Source organism: Bubalus bubalis, chromosome 2 (assembly GCF_019923935.1).
Source record: "Bubalus bubalis isolate 160015118507 breed Murrah chromosome 2, NDDB_SH_1, whole genome shotgun sequence".
Taxonomy (NCBI): domain Eukaryota; kingdom Metazoa; phylum Chordata; class Mammalia; order Artiodactyla; family Bovidae; genus Bubalus; species Bubalus bubalis.
In genome coordinates this window covers 163,350,963-163,371,850 of record NC_059158.1, presented here as the reverse complement: position 1 = coordinate 163,371,850, position 20,888 = coordinate 163,350,963, and the positions used below count along the sequence as shown (strand labels likewise).

General features: G+C 41.1%; 1 protein-coding gene across 1 annotated transcript in view; it reads right to left on the bottom strand.

The window, feature by feature from the left end:
• The window catches only part of ACSL3 (acyl-CoA synthetase long chain family member 3), a 76,064-nt gene that overhangs the window by 28,657 nt on the left and 26,519 nt on the right, over positions 1–20,888 (bottom strand). Inside the window, exon 2 of the mRNA XM_006079644.4 lies at positions 4,115–4,528. Within this exon, the coding sequence (XP_006079706.1) occupies positions 4,115–4,492 (378 nt within the window). The 5' untranslated portion in view covers positions 4,493–4,528. The remainder of the gene's footprint in view (positions 1–4,114; positions 4,529–20,888) is intronic.

Sequence of the window (20,888 nt, the reverse complement as noted above, 5' to 3'; positions counted from 1 at the left end):
AATGTAAAGTGTCTCTGGTAGTTAGATCACTAAATGTTCTAAGCTGGTTTCATGTTTTCTGTTTCACTGTAAAAAAAATTTTTATTCTTTGCAACTCTGTTTTATGATAAGTGCATGTATTTCAAAACTGTTCCAGAAAATGATCACTCCATTGTTAATTAATTTCAAAAAAAAAACATCAGTACAAGCACTTGCTCCGGGAAGTCTGAAATCAGGAGCTACCAACACTGGTTCCACATGCTTCACTCGGCCGCAGTTTTATAAAACCATAGGAGACTCAGAATGACAGCACAACAGTCCTGGACAAGCTTGCTGGGCCTCAGGAACACAGCAGCCTCTGCTCCTCTGCCTTCTGTTCTCAGTGAAGCTGACAGTATCAGCTTGCCCACACTACTGTGATACGCCCACACTATCATGGGCATGACTACAGCAGAATCATCACCACCACCTTTCCTTCCACTTACCTTCCCTTGGGAGCTCAAGACAAACGGCTAAGATAAAATGAAAACAAAGCTTCAGAGTTCACAGATTTGAAATAAAGTTTTCAGTATCTTTGTTTCAACCATGCCAGATACATTCTAGGGTTAATCCCCAAAGCTCAGTCTCCCAAAACAGGGAGACAACTTTTGGATATTGCTCATCATTAGCTTTTTTTTCCAACATAAGATTATCTTCAAATATGGGAACTATTAAATGATGATACACTTCAGCAAAAATATTTCCCACTCTCAGTAAGAACTCTGAACAAAGGCCACACTGCCTAAGCAACTCCACTCTTCCACTGAAGGGCAGGCTGTGAAAGGTCCCCTTCCCTCTATTCTTTCATAGCCAGCTCTGCTACAGCTGCAAGACAATGGCTGTTAAATAAGAAACCAAGGGGTGGGGGTGGGGGAGCCTAGTTAAAGACACAATGGGGATACCCCTGTCCAGCGTGCAGACCAAGCCCACAGCTACAATGCAGACCAACAGAAACTGGAGTCTCGGCTAACCCACGGTATAGCACACCTTCTTGAGAAAGGCTAGCAAAATATTTGCTTCATTTATGATACACAAAACCTACTTTCCCAATGAGTCTAATTTCAAATAAGAAATATTATGTATTTTTTATATCAAAGTTTATATAAAGGCTTTTGGAAAAAGTTTGATGAATTACATGCAAATTTAATGGCAAATGTCAGTGTTAGGCAGACCCTCTGACAGTGATGTAGTAGAGACAGAAACAATTGTTAACTGAAAATAGTTTTTCTTGACTTCTAACTCTTTTACTGGAGTTCAAATATTTCTCTGTTGAATAAACAATGAATACAAACGCACCAGGGTCAAGGAGGGAGGAAAAGAACCACGTAACACTCACACATACATACAAACACACATGCAAAAACATGCACAGGGCATAAAAACTTTGCTTGTGACCACTGGGTTATCTGGCCACATTTAAGGAACAACTATGATAGCTCCAGGATTTTATTTTGTCCTAATTATACAGATAACTTGAATTAAGAAGAATTTAATATTCACCATATTTTTCTCCTTTTCAAATACTTGGGAACTAGTTTGCTGCTGTGAGTGCTAAATGACTGATAGTGCTAACTCCATAAAACGCATGTGGTGTGTGGGGGAGACTGGAGAAAAATAAAACTTTCTGCTAAGATAGGATTTTTGTGATATACGCTACATTAAAAGTAAGAGAACCCTATCTTTGAATTCAAATAGCAGTAGGAGTTTGTCAAAGGACAGAAGTGAATGTTTATTTTAGATACAAAAAGCACAGAAAGGAGGCAGTGAAAAACTTGAGCACTTAAAAGGTGTTTTCATTACCTTTTATCACTACCAGATCTCTCAAAGACAGAATGAAGGATGGTGCTAATTGCTAAGTCACGTCAGTCGTCTCCGACTCTGTGCAACCCCATAGAAGGCAGCCCACCAGGCTCCCATCCCTGGGATTCTCCAGGCAACAATACTGGAGTGGGTTGCCATTTTCTTCTCCAGTGCATGCAAGTGAAAAGTGAAAAGTGATGTCGCTCAGTCGAGTCCGACTATGCGTGACCCCATGGACTGCAGCCTACCAGGCTCCTCCGTCCATGGGATTTCCCAGGCAAGAGTACTACGTATAACCATAAATAGTAGTGACTAAATATGACAAAAATCAGATGCCACTATAATAAAGTATTTTGCAAATTATAATCTATAGGCTAGAGATGAGTAATCAGACATGTTTAACCATATGACTTCAATTTCTCGAAATGTGCCGTTAACTAACCACAGCTAGATTTCAGCTTAGCACCCCCTCCTCGCAAAAAAATCATTTAAGTGAGGCAAAACTAAGTCAGCAAAAGAAATAGGAAAAATGCCTTAAAAGTAGAGTGAACATAGACTTTATCCAAATCACTCTTGAGATTGCAAGGGGGCACTGTTAACGTCTGAGTAACAAGTGCAAGTCAGGACTGTTCATATAAAACTAGATAAAACATCAGTCTATTTGAAAGTTAGGAACACATACAGATTCTACTGTCCAGAGTTAAAATAGAGTTTTTTTAATTTCTAGGACTTACTGATATTAACTTGCTTGACATCTCCTTTACGTTTCGAAGATCACTAGAATTTGTGTGGTAAAATTCATGGACCATTAAGTAAAACAATATCATTCTCAACCCCACCACCACCCTCTCCCTACACATGAAGTAAAACAACACACACACACACACATATTCTGCAGTAATGGGAAGAAATGCGAGCATCTCATTCCATCGCTGTGCTTACTTGGACTCTCCTCCAAGATCTGGGACTTCCTTCATGACCGACAGAAAAAAAGGCAGCTGGAGTCAGGATGTAGTTGGAAAAGGTAGTTAAGAGAAAAACAACTTCACCTACACAGGTATAAAACCTCTAACCTAGCCAAATTCTCAACTAATGGCAGATCATCTTACTGACTCTAAAAAAAACTTGATCTTCAATTTTCACCTACCAGAGCTTCAAGAACAGTTTATAAGAAACACACGCACCCGAGTTTATAAACAGCATTTTCACACCATTTCTATTCTTCACAGAGGCTGCACCATGTGCCTCTAGTCACTCACACAGTTCTGCCCAGTGAATTCCCAAATGATAATAGAAGCTACAGCGTTTACACTAGATACCACAAACTTTCCACACACATAAGTACAGAACATACACTCACATACACAAAATCTCTCTCAGGCTCTTTCTCTATCAATTCTCTCAACAGCCCTGAGCTGGGATTAGTCTAAGGAGCACAGAGCTGGTCAGCCTGGGTTCTGGCCCAGCGGCCCCCCGCCAGCCGCAATGTCCTTGGGCAAGTGACCTCTCTGTGCCTCAGAGCTGTCATCTGAAAAGAAGGGACACCCCCATCACACTAACCCATGGGGCTTTTTAAGTCTTATCTAAGTTGATAAATGTAAAGCTCTTAAAGCAGCCTGGCTCATCAGGAATGCTAATAAAATGTCAGGAAGGATCATTACTTCCATGTTAAAGATAAAGACCCTGAGGCAAACTTGTTACGTAGCTTTTCCAAAGTCACACACAGCTGGTAGGTGGCAAGGACAAGATACCCACCCACAGCCTGGATCTGGAGTCCGGGCTCTGAGCCACTAGGTGACGCTGCTAGTAAAGGAGGTCTTATCCTCTGTTTTCAAATCAATAATGGATGGCTTAATATTTGTGAAAAGAAATTCTCCAAAAGAAAAAAACAAGGCATTTGTCACAACCAAAGTACCAAGACATTAAACATCCAATGCAACTTACATTATAATCAGAAAAAGCAGGTCACACCCCAAAACCCAGAGCAATCTCAAGCACACAGGTGCTTCTGGAACTACCAGGGAATACAGCTTCAAACCCCAAACTGCCCTAGACCTTCTATTCCAAGCCTTGTAGACACTCAGGTGGCTCAGAAGTGCTCCACACTCAATGTCTTTGTAAAATTCAGAACAAATCCAAACCAGGGGTACAGAAAGGGAACAGACTGCAGTCTAGTCCCTCGTACCTCCATTTCTCCCACCACATCAGCAAATTCCAATAGAAGCAGGTCGCATTTGTCCCTTGCCACCATTTCTTTATTCAGAGCAAATTCAAAGGCTGTGAAAGACCACATTACCTTTTTAAAAACTTTTCCATTCGGTTGCACTTCATCTTCCTCATTTAGTATTTCACGTGTTCCCAAGAGTCTTTTGTCCTTGAATTTGTTTTTTGCATGCATAAAAACTTTATCAAGTGTATCACATCCAGGGTATAATACGGAGGCCAAACCATCCAAGCTGTTAACAGATCTGTATGCAGAGTCAGGTTTTGAATTTACAGGCTTTGCTTTAGTTCGGTTTGATTTTTCTTGTCTTGACTCAGACAAAAAATAATATGGAATGTATGTTAAAATAGTATAAAGTGATATTATGAACTGTATGAAATACAAAAGAATGGGGTTGATGGTGTGTTTCAGCTTCATGGAAGACGGTTTTGAAGACCCGTGGTTATTCATAGTGTTCAAAAAGAATTAACAGCTTTCTATAAGAATCTAGAAGGAAAAGAAAGAAAGTTATTCGTCAAAAATCATTCTCCAATAATTTTAAAGGGAAAGTCTTCACATTAGTTAGGCAGATGACTCCCCCCCCCCACCCCCAATAAGTAGCCAACATACTGTCCACTCCTGCTATTTGTGGGACACTTATTTTGTGCTGTTATCTATTAACCATGGAATTTCTACAGAAAAGCTTCCACATCATTCTGTAAACAGGTGGCTTTTCCAACCTAACCTCAAGTAACCACAAAGACTTCCCAGTGGTGAGGAGAAAGCAAGCCAGCAGGCCTACAACAGGATGGAGACCAACACTGCACCGCTTCCTGTTCTTTGGGGTCTCATTACATTCAGGATGGCAAACACTTAGTACAAAGGCCACAGTCTCCTCTCTCCCGGCCCCTGGAACCACTGCTTTTTTTCCCAGGGCTCCCCCTTGTCTCACTCCAGGCAGCCGCAAGCAACTGGAGTTAGCAAACCGCATGAAATTCCCTTTCCACAGAGATTCTAGATATTTTTCACTTTAGACAGGCTACATTATAAAGCAAGAAGGCAGCAGACTTTGATCATTTTATATGTTGCATTTCTCAGATTTATTGAGAATCTTCTATGTGTTAAGTCAGGGACTGGAAAAGGGAAGGAAACAGCCTAAGCCTCTCCTCCCGTGGAGCGGATACATTCCTTGGGAGAGTTTAAGACAACTAGCGCCAGGTGGTGGGTGAGAAACCCCATGAGGAAAGAGTGAGCCCAGTCAGGGAAACACGAGGTAACCAGGCAAGGCTGCAGAGGCCACTCTAGGATGCGGGTGGGCCTCTCTGGCCAGTGATACCTGAGCCGAGTGGGGAAGAAGGGCACTAGGCAGAGGATGCAGCCTTTCTACTGCGGGTAGGTGATACTATCAGTTAACAAACTACCAACTACTCCACCCAGCTCTGCCTCCAGGATTGTGATTTCTGACACGCTTCACCTCCATGCTGCAAAAATTCTATTCCAGGAAAGTGTGGCCGAGAGCCCTGAGGAATCCCTTCACCCCGTCTCCGCTCAGGGCAGAAGTTCTACTGCTGATGCAGCAGACCATGAATACTGGGCACTGGTTCATCAGGTCGATGCGGGGAGAGCAGCTCCAGACACCAGTGGCTGCACACAAGGCCAGGACCAAGAGCAGAGGACAAGGTGCTGCCCCTGCAGCAGTGGGACGGAGATTCTCCACAAGCCAGAGAAGCAGGTTGAAAGGATACAGAGCCCCTTAGCAGTCACTGACTTAGGACTGACTTAGTTGGAACACAGAACAGACAAGTTCAAGCTCAATGGCACTGGAGAAAACAAAGGAGACATTGGTCGTGAGCACCTAAGATGCAGCTGGTAGGTCCACAATAGAAAACATGTCAAAGGGAAGTTTGGCATCCAGAGAAGTTCAACAGAATCATGGAAAGAGACACTGAGGAAGACCCCTCCTGGAGCCAGGGAAGCTCAAAGACTGCCTCAAACACAACTCCTACAAAGAGCATCTAATCTAACTGGACACACTGTGGGGCATCTTAGGGCCCAGGGCTTTGTCTAAAACGAGAAAGCAATTGACTCGCTAGCAGTGGACAATATGTGCTGGGTGTGGCGCCAACAGAGGCAGGTCATGGAGACAGATGGCTGAAGGGGGCCCTACTAAAACCATGCTGTCACCCCCTGAAGAGGGCACCTCCAAGTAACTGCATGTGCTCCCAAGGCTGGGCCCTGAAGGAGCACCATCAGAGGACACCCACTGCAGAACAGGTGAACTTCACCAAAACCGGTCAGCTAAGTCACTAAACAAGCAAACAACACAGGAAGGTGTGGAAAAGGAGAGAGGGCATTAGTCTTTAGAACTGCTACAAAATATCTAAAATGTCCAGTTTACAACAAAAAATTAGGAGGCATGCAAATCAACAGAAAAGTATGACCCACACATCGGGGGAAAAACAGGCAGCAGAAATCCTCGGGAGACCCCAAATGTCAGGCTCAGCAGACAAGGTATCAAAGTAGTTATTACAACTATGCTCGGAGAACTAAAGGAAACCATTCTTCAAAAATTAAACCACAGATTCTGCAATTTTTACAAGGTAAGGAACCCCTCTGAATTTGCTCACACATAAAGAAGGAGCCAAAGACTTTGTGAGAAGCCAAAGACTCCCAACTCATCTCTGGGCTCTGTTCACCATTCCCAGCTCTCTTCTTTGACAATGTGTTAGGTAGTACCTTGAAGAATGAGTCCAAAGGATCTAGATTTCTGCCAGAAAGGGAATGGGGAGCCACTGAAGGTTTCTGTACAGACAAGTGGTACAATGAAAACAAGGGCCCTACCACTTCCAGGATACCAAAACTGCAGAGAACAGATGCACTTAATAACCCAGGAGAATGATGTTACCTCATTAAGTACTCTGAAATTTAATACTGCATATTTCTATCTTGAGTTTAAAAATACTGTGATTTAAAAAAACTACCTTTATCCACAGATGATATAACTGCATTATAGAAAATCCTAATGAATACACTGAAAACCTAACAGAAGAGAATTCAGCAAAAGACTGCATGACATACTGCTACTGCTAAGTCACTTCAGTCGTGTCCGACCCTGTGCAACCCCATAGACGGCAGCCCACCAGGCTCCCCCGTCCCTGGGATTCTCCAGGCAAGAACACTGGAGTGGGTTGCCATTTCCTTCTCCAATGCATGAAAGTGAAAAGTGAAAGTGAAGTCGCTCAGTCGTGTCCGACTCTTAGCGACCCCATGGACTGCAGCCTACCAGGCTCCCCTGTCCATGGGATTTTCCAGGCAAGAGTACTGGAGTGGGGTGCCATTGCCTTCTCCGTTGCATGACATAAGGGAAATATAAAAAAAAAAAATCAACTGTATTTCTATACACTAGCAATGAATAAAGAAAAGTGAAGGTAAGAAAACAATTTTTTTTTACAACCCTTTCAAAAACACCTAGGATGTGATATAACAGGAAATGCAAAACTTGTACCATGAAAACCACAAAACATTGTTTAAAGATACTAAACACCTAAACAGAAAACATTGTTTAAGGATTTTAAGACTTAAGATTGTTAAAATGACAACATTCTCCAAACTGATGTACAGATTCAATATGAAGCTTATCAAAATCTCTGCTGACTTAAGAGAGTTGGTTACTCTTAAGAGAGTAATTGTTTCTAAAATTCACAAGGAAATTCAAACTAGCCAGAACAGCCAAAACTTCTGAAAAAGAACAAAGTTAAAGGGCTCACACATCTTAATTTCAAAACTTAATACAAAGCAGTATTAATCAAGACACTGTGCTACTAGCAAGAGGACATACAGACTAATGGAACAAATGGAGAGTCCAGAAATAGACCTTAGGACAACTGATTTCAATAAGACAGCAAAAAACTCAGCAGGGAAAACACAGTCTCTTCAACAAACAGTGGAACAACTGGACTGCTGCTGCTGAGTCACTTCAGTCGTGTCCGACTCTGTGTGACCCCATAGACGGCAGCCCACCAGGCTCCCCCGTCCCTGGGATTCTCCAGGCAAGAACACTGGAGTGGGTTGCCATTTCCTTCTCCAATGCATGAAAGTGAAAAGTGAAAGTGAAGTCGCTCAGTCATGTCCAACCCTCAGTGACCCCATAGACTGCAGCCTACCAGGCTCCTCTGTCCATGAGATTTTCCAGGCAAGAGTACTGGAGTGGGATGCCATTGCCTTCTCCGGAACAACTGGACAGCTACATGTAAAAGAACAAAGATGAACCCCTTATACCATACAAAAAAATTAACTTAAGACGGATCATAGGCCTAAATATAAGAGCTAAAACTATAAAACTTCAGTAAGTACTAATCACTGAGAGTAAGCAGTGTTTCAGGAAGAGTACAGTAAAAGGAAGAGGTGGGTTCAGGCTTTTTCTGAAAAGTCTTCTTGGCCCAAAGAGTAATTTACTATGATCTTCAAAGTGTGGACAGAGGAAGAGAGATTTTGAATAGATGATACCATATAGCATGAACAAACACCAGAAGTTCAGGAAACAATCAGCCACCCAGGAAAGCAGGGTAGGGATGAGGAGATGAGGGCAGGGTATTAAAGGCCCCAAATTTTAAAGGTCAAATTGTTGTGGCCTTTGATGCTGAGGAAGAAACTTAGTTTACATTCCAAAGTACAGAAACACACAGTATTAGAAAATAACTGTACACCAAGGATAACCTAAACTTCCCTGGTGGCTCAGATGGTAAAGCATCTGTCTACAATGTGGGAGACCTGGGTTCGATCCCTGGGTCAGGAAGATTCCCTGGAGAAGAAAATGGCAACCCACTCCAGTACTCTTGCCTAGAAAATCCCATGGACGGAGGAGCCTGGTGCAGGCTACTGCCCATGGGGTCGCAAAGAGTCGGACACGACTGAGTGACTTCACTTTCACTTTCAAGGATAACCTGAAGGCAGTAGGAACTGGAGGGAAGGAAATCACATAAAAGATAACAAATAATCCTCTCCTCCACGGTTAGGAGGCTGTGTTGAGTAGGACATGGAACAAGCAGCCAGGACCCCCGGCTCCTAACTGCCCATCGGGTGGCAAAGGTGGCAGCTGTTCCTGCAGCCTTTCCAACTGAAATCTTTCTGCTTTAATACCTAAGGGTGGTTCTGTACCTGGATTGCAAACAGAATAAAGCCGCAAATTATAGCAGAGGCAGTGAAAGGAGGGCAAACAGTGTGGTGCCTTCAACTGAGACCGAAATACAATGAAGAGGCTGGTCAGTGGCTGGAAGACTGGGGGAAGGGAGGGGCATACAAGTCTGAACATAATGGGTTTAAGATGTCTGTGAGTCATCCAAACACACCAGCTGTGAAAGTTACAAGGAGTCAGAGCTACCCAAAGAGAACACACAGGAGATCGCCAAGATAAGTTCAAGAACAGAAAACTTTGGAGGGAAACAAATGCCAAGTCTGAGGGAGGGGAAATCCCAAGGAAAAGATCAATGAAGGAGACCTTGGAGAGGGCGGGGTTAGCAAAGTCAAGGGAGGAGAGAGGCAAGTGGTGTCAGATGCAGCCTAGATGCAACAGTCACATGCAAATAAGACATTTGACTTTTCTACAGTGTTTCAGACAAACTAGGTAAAATAACAAAACTCTGCATCCTTCCTATCTGCTCAAGTATCTACAGAAAATGTAGACTTGTGTTGACTGAAATAAAAAGAACACACAACCAAAAAGTCGAGTGTTTATGTTTTATTCTGCAGACATACTGAGGACTGAAGCCCAGGAGACAGGCTCTCAGATAGCTCTGAAGGACTGCTGCAGAGAGATAAAGATGGAGCCAGGGTATATATGAGTTCTGCAGAAACAAACTAGGTAGTTGCACATCAAAAGATTTCTGATAATTGAAGAAAAAAACAAACACCAAGTTAATGAATTTATTAGTGCCTTTCTATGCATAGGAAGATGCAAGAGCCTGGCTCACTGAAATCATTCCTTTGATACACACCTTAACTGTCTAGGGCTGGTATTCTGTTCTTCTCTACCCTGAATCTCCTGAGGATTCAGTTCAGGCAGTTGCAGAGGCTTGTGGCTTCCTAGCCACAACATCCTCTGTTTACTTATGTGAAAGGCAACATTCTTCATCCACATTAGGAAACCAGTCACAGCTACTGCATTATGTTGCCACACCTTAGAATATGATTATCACCTTCCATTGAACCATTAAGTCTATTAATCTTTTCCTTCACAGTGTTGAGGTTTCCAATCTAGTTTAAGACGGCCTCATCCATGCCAGGATTAAACCACTGGCACCCTATGCCCTATATTTTTTCTAGTATTTGCAAAATCTTTATATTTAATCAACATGGAGTTTATTTTTCTCCATTGTAAGGGAGAAAGCTAACTTTTCCTTTCAGATGAACTGTCTGAAACATTTATAAAATAAACCATCATTTTCTCAATTAACCAAAGCATCACCTTCAGTAAGTTACAGTTCATACTTGGATTCAGTTCTCGGCCCTGTTCTGTTTCTTGGATGTACCTGCCCACAGCTCTGCTGACACACCACACACCAGGGACAGACTCACAGCAGCGCTCCTTTATCTGTGGTTCATGGACCAACCCTTCAGAACTACCTTAGAGCACATTTAATGGAGATTCCTCAGACCCGTCTTTCCCTTTCTCACCTTCCCAATACCTAAAAGCTGGAAACTACTGGTGGACTCCGTTTTAAACAGCAACCATGGGATTTTAATGGACACTAATATTTGAGAACTGCTGCTTTAAATATCTGATAAGGCCTTCACTAGTCACAATTTTCAAAATTTTCTTATCAATTCTTACAGATAAAGGAGATCAGTCCTGGGTGCTCTTTGGAAGGACTGATGCTAAAGCTGAAACTCCAATACTTTGGCCACCTCATGCAAAGAGCTGACTCATTGGCAAAGACTCTGATGCTGGGAGGGATTGGGGGCAGGAGGAGAAGGGGACGACAGAGGATGAGATGGCTGGATGGCATCACCAACTCGATGGACATGAGTTTGGGTGAATTCCGGGAGTTGGTGATGGACAGGGAGGCCTGGTGTGCTGCGATTCTTGGAGTTGCAAAGAGTCGGACATGACTGAGTGGCTGAACTGAATTGAATTATATACAAATTTTAAAGATTTAATATTTCTTTATGGTGAAACACAATTTAAAAAGATCAAAAAGGAACAAATATATATCGATTATATGGAAAACCTAAAAAAATTATACAAATGAACTTCTTTACAAAAATAGACTCACAGACATTGAAAACAAACATGGTTACCAAGGGGGAAAGGGTGGGGGTGATAAATTAGGAATCTGGGATTAACAGATAAACACTACTATATACCAAATAGGTTTAAAAAATACAAGGACCTACTGTACAGCACAGGGAATATATTCAATATCTTGTATCTATCATGGATAAGAATCTGAAACTATAATGGAAAAGAATCTGAAAAAGAATATATATAAATGAATCACTATGCTCTTCACCTAAAACACTATAAATCAACTACATTTTGAGATTTACAGAAAAAAAAAAAATACCATGACAAGATATACAAAGAATTTCAATAATTTTTTTAATTCAAGCAATAAAAAGGAAAACTAGGCGAAGAACACATACAGAGAAGCCCAAAAAAGGAAAAGCAGATGGCTAAAACATACAGACAATATGTTCTCCTAAACTTGTAATCAAGATTCAAATGAAGGCATACTAATTTTTATCCAATAGTTTCACAAACATGTAAAAGACTACAATATCCAGAGTGCACTGAGGTAATCTGGCACTATTTAAAACACACACACACACACACACACACCCTTGGCAATCCCACATTCAGAACACTATTCTACAGAAAAGCAAGTGCTTACCAAGCACATAAAAACAAGCATTCAATCATTCATTTGCCAAACAAATATTGAACACAGACTCCACACCCAGAACTCTTTCAGAAGATGAAGTCATAGTCATAAACAAAATCTGGGGAGCAAACAGACCACGCACAAATAACTAAATACCAAGAGGTACCGGAGCTACTAAGAAAAACAAAGCAGGTGCAAGGGAATACATTTGGGAGAGCAGACGACTGCTGCATCATAAAACTGTAAGAGACGGCATCTCTCAGGTTGTGAGTAGACAGTCACCTGGTACCTGGGAGAAGAGCATTCTAGCTGAGCCCAGGGAGGAAGGGAACAGCGAGTGGAGATAAGGGTGGAGAGGATGCTGAGAGGGATCAGATCCTGCAGGGCTGGCACCACCATGAGAACAGAGCTGGCACAAGCGAGACCATCTGATCTACCGTGCAAAGGATGACTGTGGCTGCTGCGGGGGCTCTGACGGGGATCAGATGATGATACTGGCTTAGATCAGAATGGGGACGAAGGAGGCAGTGAGAAAAGACCTGCTTCTGACTATGTTTTGAAGGTACAGCTTTGGATACAGTGAGAGAGAAAAAGAGGAGTCAAAAGCAACTCTGAAGTTTGGGGCTTGAGACATCGAAAAAATACTGAGCTGCATTTACTGAGAAGGGAAGACTGCAAGAGGGCAGATTTTGCTCCCCTCCACCCCCACCCCGCCCCACCGCCCGCCAAAAAAAACCTAATTCTGTTTGATAAGAGATAACTTTGGGAATTCTCAGCCTATTTATGATATTTCAACTGTGAGACTGGCTGAGATGACCTCGGAAGTGGGAACACATGCAAATGGCAGACCCTGTGGCATGTCAACATGTAGAAGGGCCAGCAAATGGGGTAGGAGAGGAGAAGCCAGTGTTGACAGAGGAACAGGGCGGTGGAGTCAAGGAGGACCAATCAGCTGTACACGTGCTGTCAACCAAGACAAATGTAAACCGAGGCACCGATGAGATGAGACTTCACACTCATTATCAAAAAGGAAGAAAAAAAAAGAACATGACAAGCACTGGCCAGGAGGCGGAAGTGGAGAAACTGGAACACTTACTAATGCTGGTGGGAATGTAAAACGGTACAGCTGCTACTGAAAACAGATGTCCCTTAAAAAATTAAACAACGATCCAGCAATTCCACTTGTGGGCATACTTCCAAAAGAACTGAAAGCATGGACTCAAACAGATATCTGTACACCAAAGTTCACAGCAGCATTTCATAACAGCTGAAAGACACAAGCTGAATATTCAAGACAGGAAAATGTACAAAATGTGACTGCCACACAATGAAATATTATTCAGCCTTAAAAAAAGAATGAAGTTCTGATACATGCTATATGTATGACCCCTGAAAACATCATGCTAAGTGAAATAAGGCAGACACAAAAGGACAAATATCTGACTCCGCTTATGTGAGATACTTACAATAAGCAAAGGCACAGAGACGGTGAGTTGCCAGGGGCCGAGGGAATGAAAGCTGTGTTTGCTGGATGATTTGACAGTCTGGATGATGGGAACGTCTGGAGACAGCTGACGGTGCACAACAATGTGAATATGCCTAATGCCAACGCACCAGACACTTAAAGGTGATGACAACGGTAAACTGTAATACATTACCACAATTTTTTTAAAAGTGAAAGTGAAAAGAAAATCAAGTGAAAGTCACTCAATTGTGTCTGACTCTTTGCCACATCAAGGACTATATAGTCCATGGAATTCTCCAGGCCAGAATAATGGAGTGGACAGCCTTTCCCTTCTCCAGGGGATCTTCCCAACCCAGAGATCGAACCCAGGTCTCCCACATTGCAGGCAGATTCTTTACCAGCTGAGCCACGAGGAAAGACAAAAATTTTTTTTTTTAATCCAAAAAAAAAGAGGAGGACTGAGAATTAGACACTGGATTTGACAATGTGAAGGTCACTATCAACCTTGAAAAGAACTGAGGTTAAAGATCAGAGCCCAACTGGAGACAGTTAAAGAAAAAATAAGAAGAGATCTCTAGGAAGAGGATTAGAGAAATGAGTAATAGGGCAGGACAAAGCCATTCCTTTTGTTTTAAAATTAGAGAGACACGGGAATTCCCTGGCAGTCCAGTGGCTCGAACTTGGTGCTTTCATTGCCAGGGCCCAGGTTCGATTGTTGGCCAGGGAACTAAGATCCCACAGGCCGTGTAGGGTGGCTAATAAAATAAAATTTATAGTAAGAGATAGTATAGCTTGCAAGGACAGTGATGGCTATGACCCAAAAGAGGAAAGATAAGGATTACAGTCATTACTCTGAATCCTAGGAGCACCATTTCCAGGAAACTCCTGGGATACTCCATCTGTCTACATAAAATGACACAGTACAGCCAGCTCTCCATATCCATGAATGCAGATAACAGATATCAAGGGTCAACTATGTGCAGAAGACAGTAACATCTGTGGGTAGGAGAGAGGGTGAGCATGGGACCCAAGTGGAAGAGGCTAGCCTCAGACAGGAACAGGAAGGCATGTGGGTGGGAAGGAGCTGGTGGGAGATCCTCTTCTGGGTGCTTCTATGTGATCAGAGTAACAGGAAGCAACACCAGCTAAGAGGGAGAAAGAAAGGAAACGCCTAGAAAATTGAGAAAGAAAAGTGTAAGACAGTCATCTATCTTACAGGAGAGTGAGTGGAGTAGGAGACACAGCAGGCTCACCTGGCAGCTCACAGGGCCCACCTGTGGTCGGCAGTCATGGATGTGAAGCGACACGGATCAAGCCAGCTGTGTGCTTCCCTGACAAGGCCAGCTGGCGGAGCACAAATACGGATCAGGGAGAGCGGAATGAACCAATTTTATTAGGCAAGCACTGGAACCAGTGGCACCCCACTCCAGTACTCTTGCCTGGAAAATCCCATGGACGGAGGAGCCTGGTTGGCTGCAGTCCATGAGGTCGCTAAGAGTTGGACACGACTGAGCGACTTCACTTTCACTTTTCACTTTCATGCATTAGAGACGGAAATGGCAACCCACTCCAATGTTCTTGCCTGGAGAATCCCAGGGACAGAGGAGCCTGGTAGGAGGCTGTCTATGGGGGCGCACAGAGTTGGACACAACTGAAGCGACTTAGCAGCAGCAGAACAAAACAAGGTAAAGCGGGGTGGGGGGGGAGACAAAGAAACTATTTCCAAGGCAGTGAATAAAATGACTAAGGGAATTTTACCTTGAGAAAGGAATGCCATGAGGAGGGAAAGGTTTAGGAGAAGGACACAGATCAACAGAAGGAGATCCTCTCCTCCAATAGAATTGTTGGAGTTGAAGTACTAAAAAGGAGTAAGTTGGAACCACAGGAGGTAATAAGTAGTCTTCGTAGAATGTCTCAAGTTAGGACTGCTGAGGGTGTTTAGTTACTGCTCATGGGGAGGTATACATATAGTAATGGAGAAAGGGGAAGCGGAGGCAGACTGGAATATGAGATCATTTAATAAGGACAGGAGGCCAAGGAGCGGAAAGGCTGTGGTAAGACTGAAACCACTAAGACTCAGGATAGGATAGGAGTAACGAGTGATAGAAAGCCTGAGGTTCTAGTATTTAAGGAACAAAAGGAGAGATGAAAATCCCATGGAATTATGGTAAGCGTAGAGTTGGAAGGCAAGGCTTAGAGGATGTAGGTAGTACTGCTTCAAAGGCAAAAAACTGTTGAAGTAACCAGATTAGGCCCAAGATGGAGTAGCTCATGCTAAACCCCATGTCAGCAAAGTACAACCCGGCTAAGTGTCTGTGCTCAGCTTTCCCAGAAACTGCAGGCGTTTGTTATCCAATCAGCCTTGCCTGCTCAGCACAAGTTACTTGACCTGGCTCCAATCCCACCCTTTGCTCCATATAAAGGAAAGTAACCCTCTTGAACCAAGCAGCAAATGCCCAGCATAATTTCCTTTCTCTCACTTAGTATTATCTATAAAAATCTCTTGCTGGGATTTCCCTGGAGGTCCAGTGGTTAAGAATCTGCACTTTCACTGCAGAGGACACAGTTCAATCCCTAGTGAGGAACTAAGATCCTGCATGCCACATGGTCTGCCAGGGAAAAAAAAAAATCTCCTGCTTCGTACAACTCTTTGGAGCTCCTTTCTGTCTGCTTGACTGGATGCTGCCCAATCCCTGAACTAATCCCTAATCCCTGAATAAATCCTACTAGATAGGAAAATTGTCTGGAAATTTTTTTTTTAACAACTGAAAACAGAAAACAATTTAAAATCAAAGAACGGTTAAAGAACTTATACATCCACAGTGTAGATGATATACAGCCATTAAAAATAAGTTATATGTACATGTAGTTAACCTAGAGGGACTTCAACGTACCGTACTAATTATAAAAAAATTGAAAGCAGCTATAATTGGTCAAAGTGCGTTAATCTTTGAAGACTATAATAACGTCCACCTTTACTATACTCTTACAACTGCTAATTAAAATAACAAGATGAGTCAAGTTTAACTTTAGAAGATGACCCATCATTATTTTGGAGAAGGAAATGGCAGCCCACTCCAGTGTTCTTGCCTGGAGAATCCCATGGACAGAGGAGTTGGCAGCCAACAGTCCATGGTGTTGCAAAGAGTCAGACACAACTGAGCGACTAAGCACCAGCACCACCATTATTTATGCAACGAAAGACTAGTCAACACTAAATCTTTAAATGTGAAATTGTGTGATTATACCTAGTTAGGTTCAAACGCCTGAAATGTTTTTAAAATATTCTATATAGATTGGTCAACTGTATTACGTCAAAATAAGTTATTTACATCTTACATAATTTTACTTAGCTTTTGTTTAAACTCATAATGATCAAGTTAAAAGAAAATCTTTCCCTGTGTGGTATCTATTATTTGAGAAGAACACAGGAGACTTAGAGTGGAGGCAGAAGGAGGGCAGATAGAATTATGAGTAATTGTCAGAAAACAGAAGACAGAAGTTGGAGTTATGAAAATAATTATACATAAAGTAATGGAGATTAATACTCAGCTGCAAAATCACCTTCAAATAATATGCTTCAGGAGTATATGAAATTCTGATGTTAAATTGTTACCAAGGGGTATCAGTTTAATATCATAGTCATACAACCTGTATTAACTCCCCCTCCCCACAAAAAGCTACAAATCCTCATATGAAAAGCTTCCAGAGACAATGTGTTTCAATAACAGTTAAAAAAAAAAATGTAAATGCCCGAATTTATGGGGTAGGGGGCACAGGCTGTCAAAGGGACCACCTTCACACTGTAATATTCCATGGTTCTGCCTGCTCAGACATGTTCAACTACAACAATGTCACAGGCTCAGGAGAGATGCCACATAACAATGTCTCAACCCATCAACCTCCACAAGTTGGAGAACTGACAATGGAAACAGGAGTTGCTCTGAATCCACGACCCTTGTCATAGCCACAGGAGGGACTAGGTCAATAACCCTTATTATGTTCACCCTGCCAACAGAGAGTCTTCTACGCTCCTACACTCACCCCCACCAAGAAAATGCATCTGAAACTTCAACTTTCAGAGCAGAAAAAGAACCCCTACACTTGAAAATTCTCCTACAAATTCACTGGGGGCAGAGGGAGTGACCCACACAGGGAGAAAAGGTGACAAGAAAATGCTCCAGAGGGAGCACTGTGATGCCCACAGACATTTAACTGATGTCTTGGTTAACCTTGCCCACCACCCAATTCTATTCCCCTCTCTCTGTCTTCCTTGTAGCCTATAACACCTAAATATGCATCCAGACTACATAACTATTCATATCTGGAAAAATATTCAGCTTAGCATTTTATCTCTAACAAAGTTTAAGTAAGTGAATTGCACAGTGATGAAAAGCAAAAATCTGTATTTGGTGGCAAGAAGTCTAACTATAATTTTCACCCGACTTGCAATAAATGGGAAGCAATTCTGAGTATCAAGCAAAGAAGTACGGTGTAGGGAGCTTTGTATCACCTCATTTTAATTGTCACAAAAACCCAATTTCAAGCAAATTGTGTCCAAAGACACATCTAACAGATGAGGTGAAATTTTAACCAACATGTTTGACTCCAAAGCCCATCTGAACTTTAATTCCCCACACTCCCTAAACTCTAGAGCTAAAACTTTATTATTAGTTTAAAAGGGGGGAAAGGAAGATAAAAAGGCCCTCACTACTTATATATTCTCCTTTCCACAAAAGTTGCAGTCACATTCCTACAGAACCAAAAGAGTCCTGATAAATTATCCAAATTACTTATTCTGAAATGAGAAACTGGGGTCAAACGGGCAGAAAGAAAGATTTCCTTCCCAGAACTAGGCTTTACTGAGTTGTAATGGGAAATGCAGCCAGCAATTATGATTTGCTATCAGTAAAGTGTTTCTTTAGGCAGGCCCCTGGCTCTGACGAACATGTTTGCTTTCCTGTCTCCCAATACTAAGATCCTAATAAAATTATGAAACATACACATCTGCTTCAGAAGGATGGTTTTAACATTCACTTACTGTGCGCACTGCTGGAAAAACAAAAACACACCACCCAGACCCAACTGTAGGAAAATTTTTAACTCTTACATATAAGCTAATTTATTACCTTGACTCAGTACTGCACTTATTCTCACTCTTCCTTTACTGAAAAAGATTTTTCCTTTCTAAAACTTCAAATATTAATAAAATCTTTAACAACATTTAAAATCTGAAATCTGACCTCACAGCTGTTACTGTTTTATGAATGAAATTAGACCGTACAGCTAAAAATCAAGCCCATTAATCCATGTAAGTACTTCCTCAATACAACAAATTAAAAAGGTCAAGAGATTCTGGACCAGAAAGTCTATTAAGGACATTTTTAGAGGACTGAGTCATGTTACCATCTGGATTAAATGAACTTTCAGTTCACAACTAGGAAATGTGATGAGGAAATAATAGTTTGATCTTTTCTTTTTAAGAAAACTACAAGGCTTTTATTTATTCTAATCTCAGAAAATAAAACTTTTGGCGCTAAAGACACATTGGAAGGGAAGAAGAAAGGGAAAAGGAGAGAAAGGAAGGAAGGAAGGAGGGAGGGAAATTCAAGTCTTCACCATAAATATATTTACATTAAAAACTGAAAAGCAGTTTAAAAAATCCCATTTAAAGCTGTATATCAGTGAACATGTACACACTGCTGTATTTAAAAAGGAGAGCCAACAAGGACCTACCGTATACTACATGGAACTCTGCCCAATTATTATATAATATATATAATATATTATATATTATATAATAATTATATAATATATAATTCTATTATACATTCTTTACATATATATACACAAGTGAGTATACATATTTATATGTGGCAGCCTGGATAGGAGGGGAGTTTGGGGCAGAACGGATACATGTATAGGTACTGCTGAGTTCCTTCAATGTCCAACTGAAACTATCACAATGTTGTTAATCAGCTACACACCAATACAAAATAAAAAGCTTAAAAAAAAAATTGTGTCCAAAAAAAAAAACCTAGAAATAAATTTAACCAGTCTCCCAAGGCAAATGAAATAAAAGCAAAAGTAAACAGATAAGATCTAATTAAACACTTTTGCCCAGCAAAGGAAACCATAAAAAGACAACCTACAGAATGGGAGAAAATATTTGCAACGAGACTAACTAGGAATTAATATCCAAAATGTACAAACAGCTATACAAACAGCTCACATAGCTCAGTATCCAAAAAAAAAAAAAAAAGAAAGAAAAGAAAAAGAAACAATCAAAAAATGAGCAGCAGACCTAAATAGATATTTCTCAAAAGAAGACACGAAGACAGCCAACAGCCACATGAAAAGATGTTCAACATCACTAATTAGTAGAGAAATGAAAATCAAAACCACAATGAGAATTTCCAAATAACAAATAATGGAGAGGGTGTAGAGAAAAGGAACCCATCCTATGGTGGGAATGCAATCTGGTGCAGCCACTATGGAAAACAATATAAAACTAAAAATAGAGCTGCCATATAATCCAGCAGCCCTACTCCTGGGCATATATCTGGAAAAGATGAAAATTCTAATTCAAAAAGACATATGCTTCCCAATGTTCATGGCAGCTATTACTATTTACAATAGCCATGAACTATTGCTTCTGAATGTCCTAAAGAAAAGCAACCTAAATGTCCACTGACAGAAGAATGGGTAAAGAACACACACACACACACACACACACACACACACGGGATACTACACAGCCATAAAAAAGAATATCACCATTTGCAGCAACATGGATGGATCTATTACCATACCAAGTCAGAGAAAGACAGTATCATAGATATCACTTATATGCAGATCTAAACACAAAGATACAAATGAACTTATTTACAAAACAGAAATAGACCACTAAGACACAGAAAACAAATTTATAGTTACCAAAGGAGAAAGGAAGGCAGGGAAAATTAGGCACTTGGAAATAACATATACACACCACTATATATAAAATAGATAACAAGGACCTTCTGAATAGTACATAAAACTATACTCAGTATTTTGAAATAACTGATAAAGAAAAAGAATCTGAAAAGGTATTTATATTCTATTATACATTCTTTACATATATATACAAGTGAGTATACATATTTATATATATATGTAACAATTCTTATGTGTATTCTTCATATATATAAAAACTGAATCACTCTGCTGTATACCTGAAACGATGTAAATCAACTATTTAAAATAAAAATTCAGCTTTCTCAAAAGGATAAAAATAATAATAATACAAATGGATCTACATAAAACAAACAGATTCTCAAAACACAGAAAACAAACTTAGGTTAGCAAAGGGGAAGGGAGGGAGGATAAATCAGGAGTATGGGATTAAAAGCTACAAACTATTAATACTATGCATAAAATAGATAAGCATCAAGGATTTACTGTAGAGCACAGAGAACTACATTCAATATCTCATAATAATCTATAATGGAAAATAATCTAAAATACAGGTATCTATCTGAAT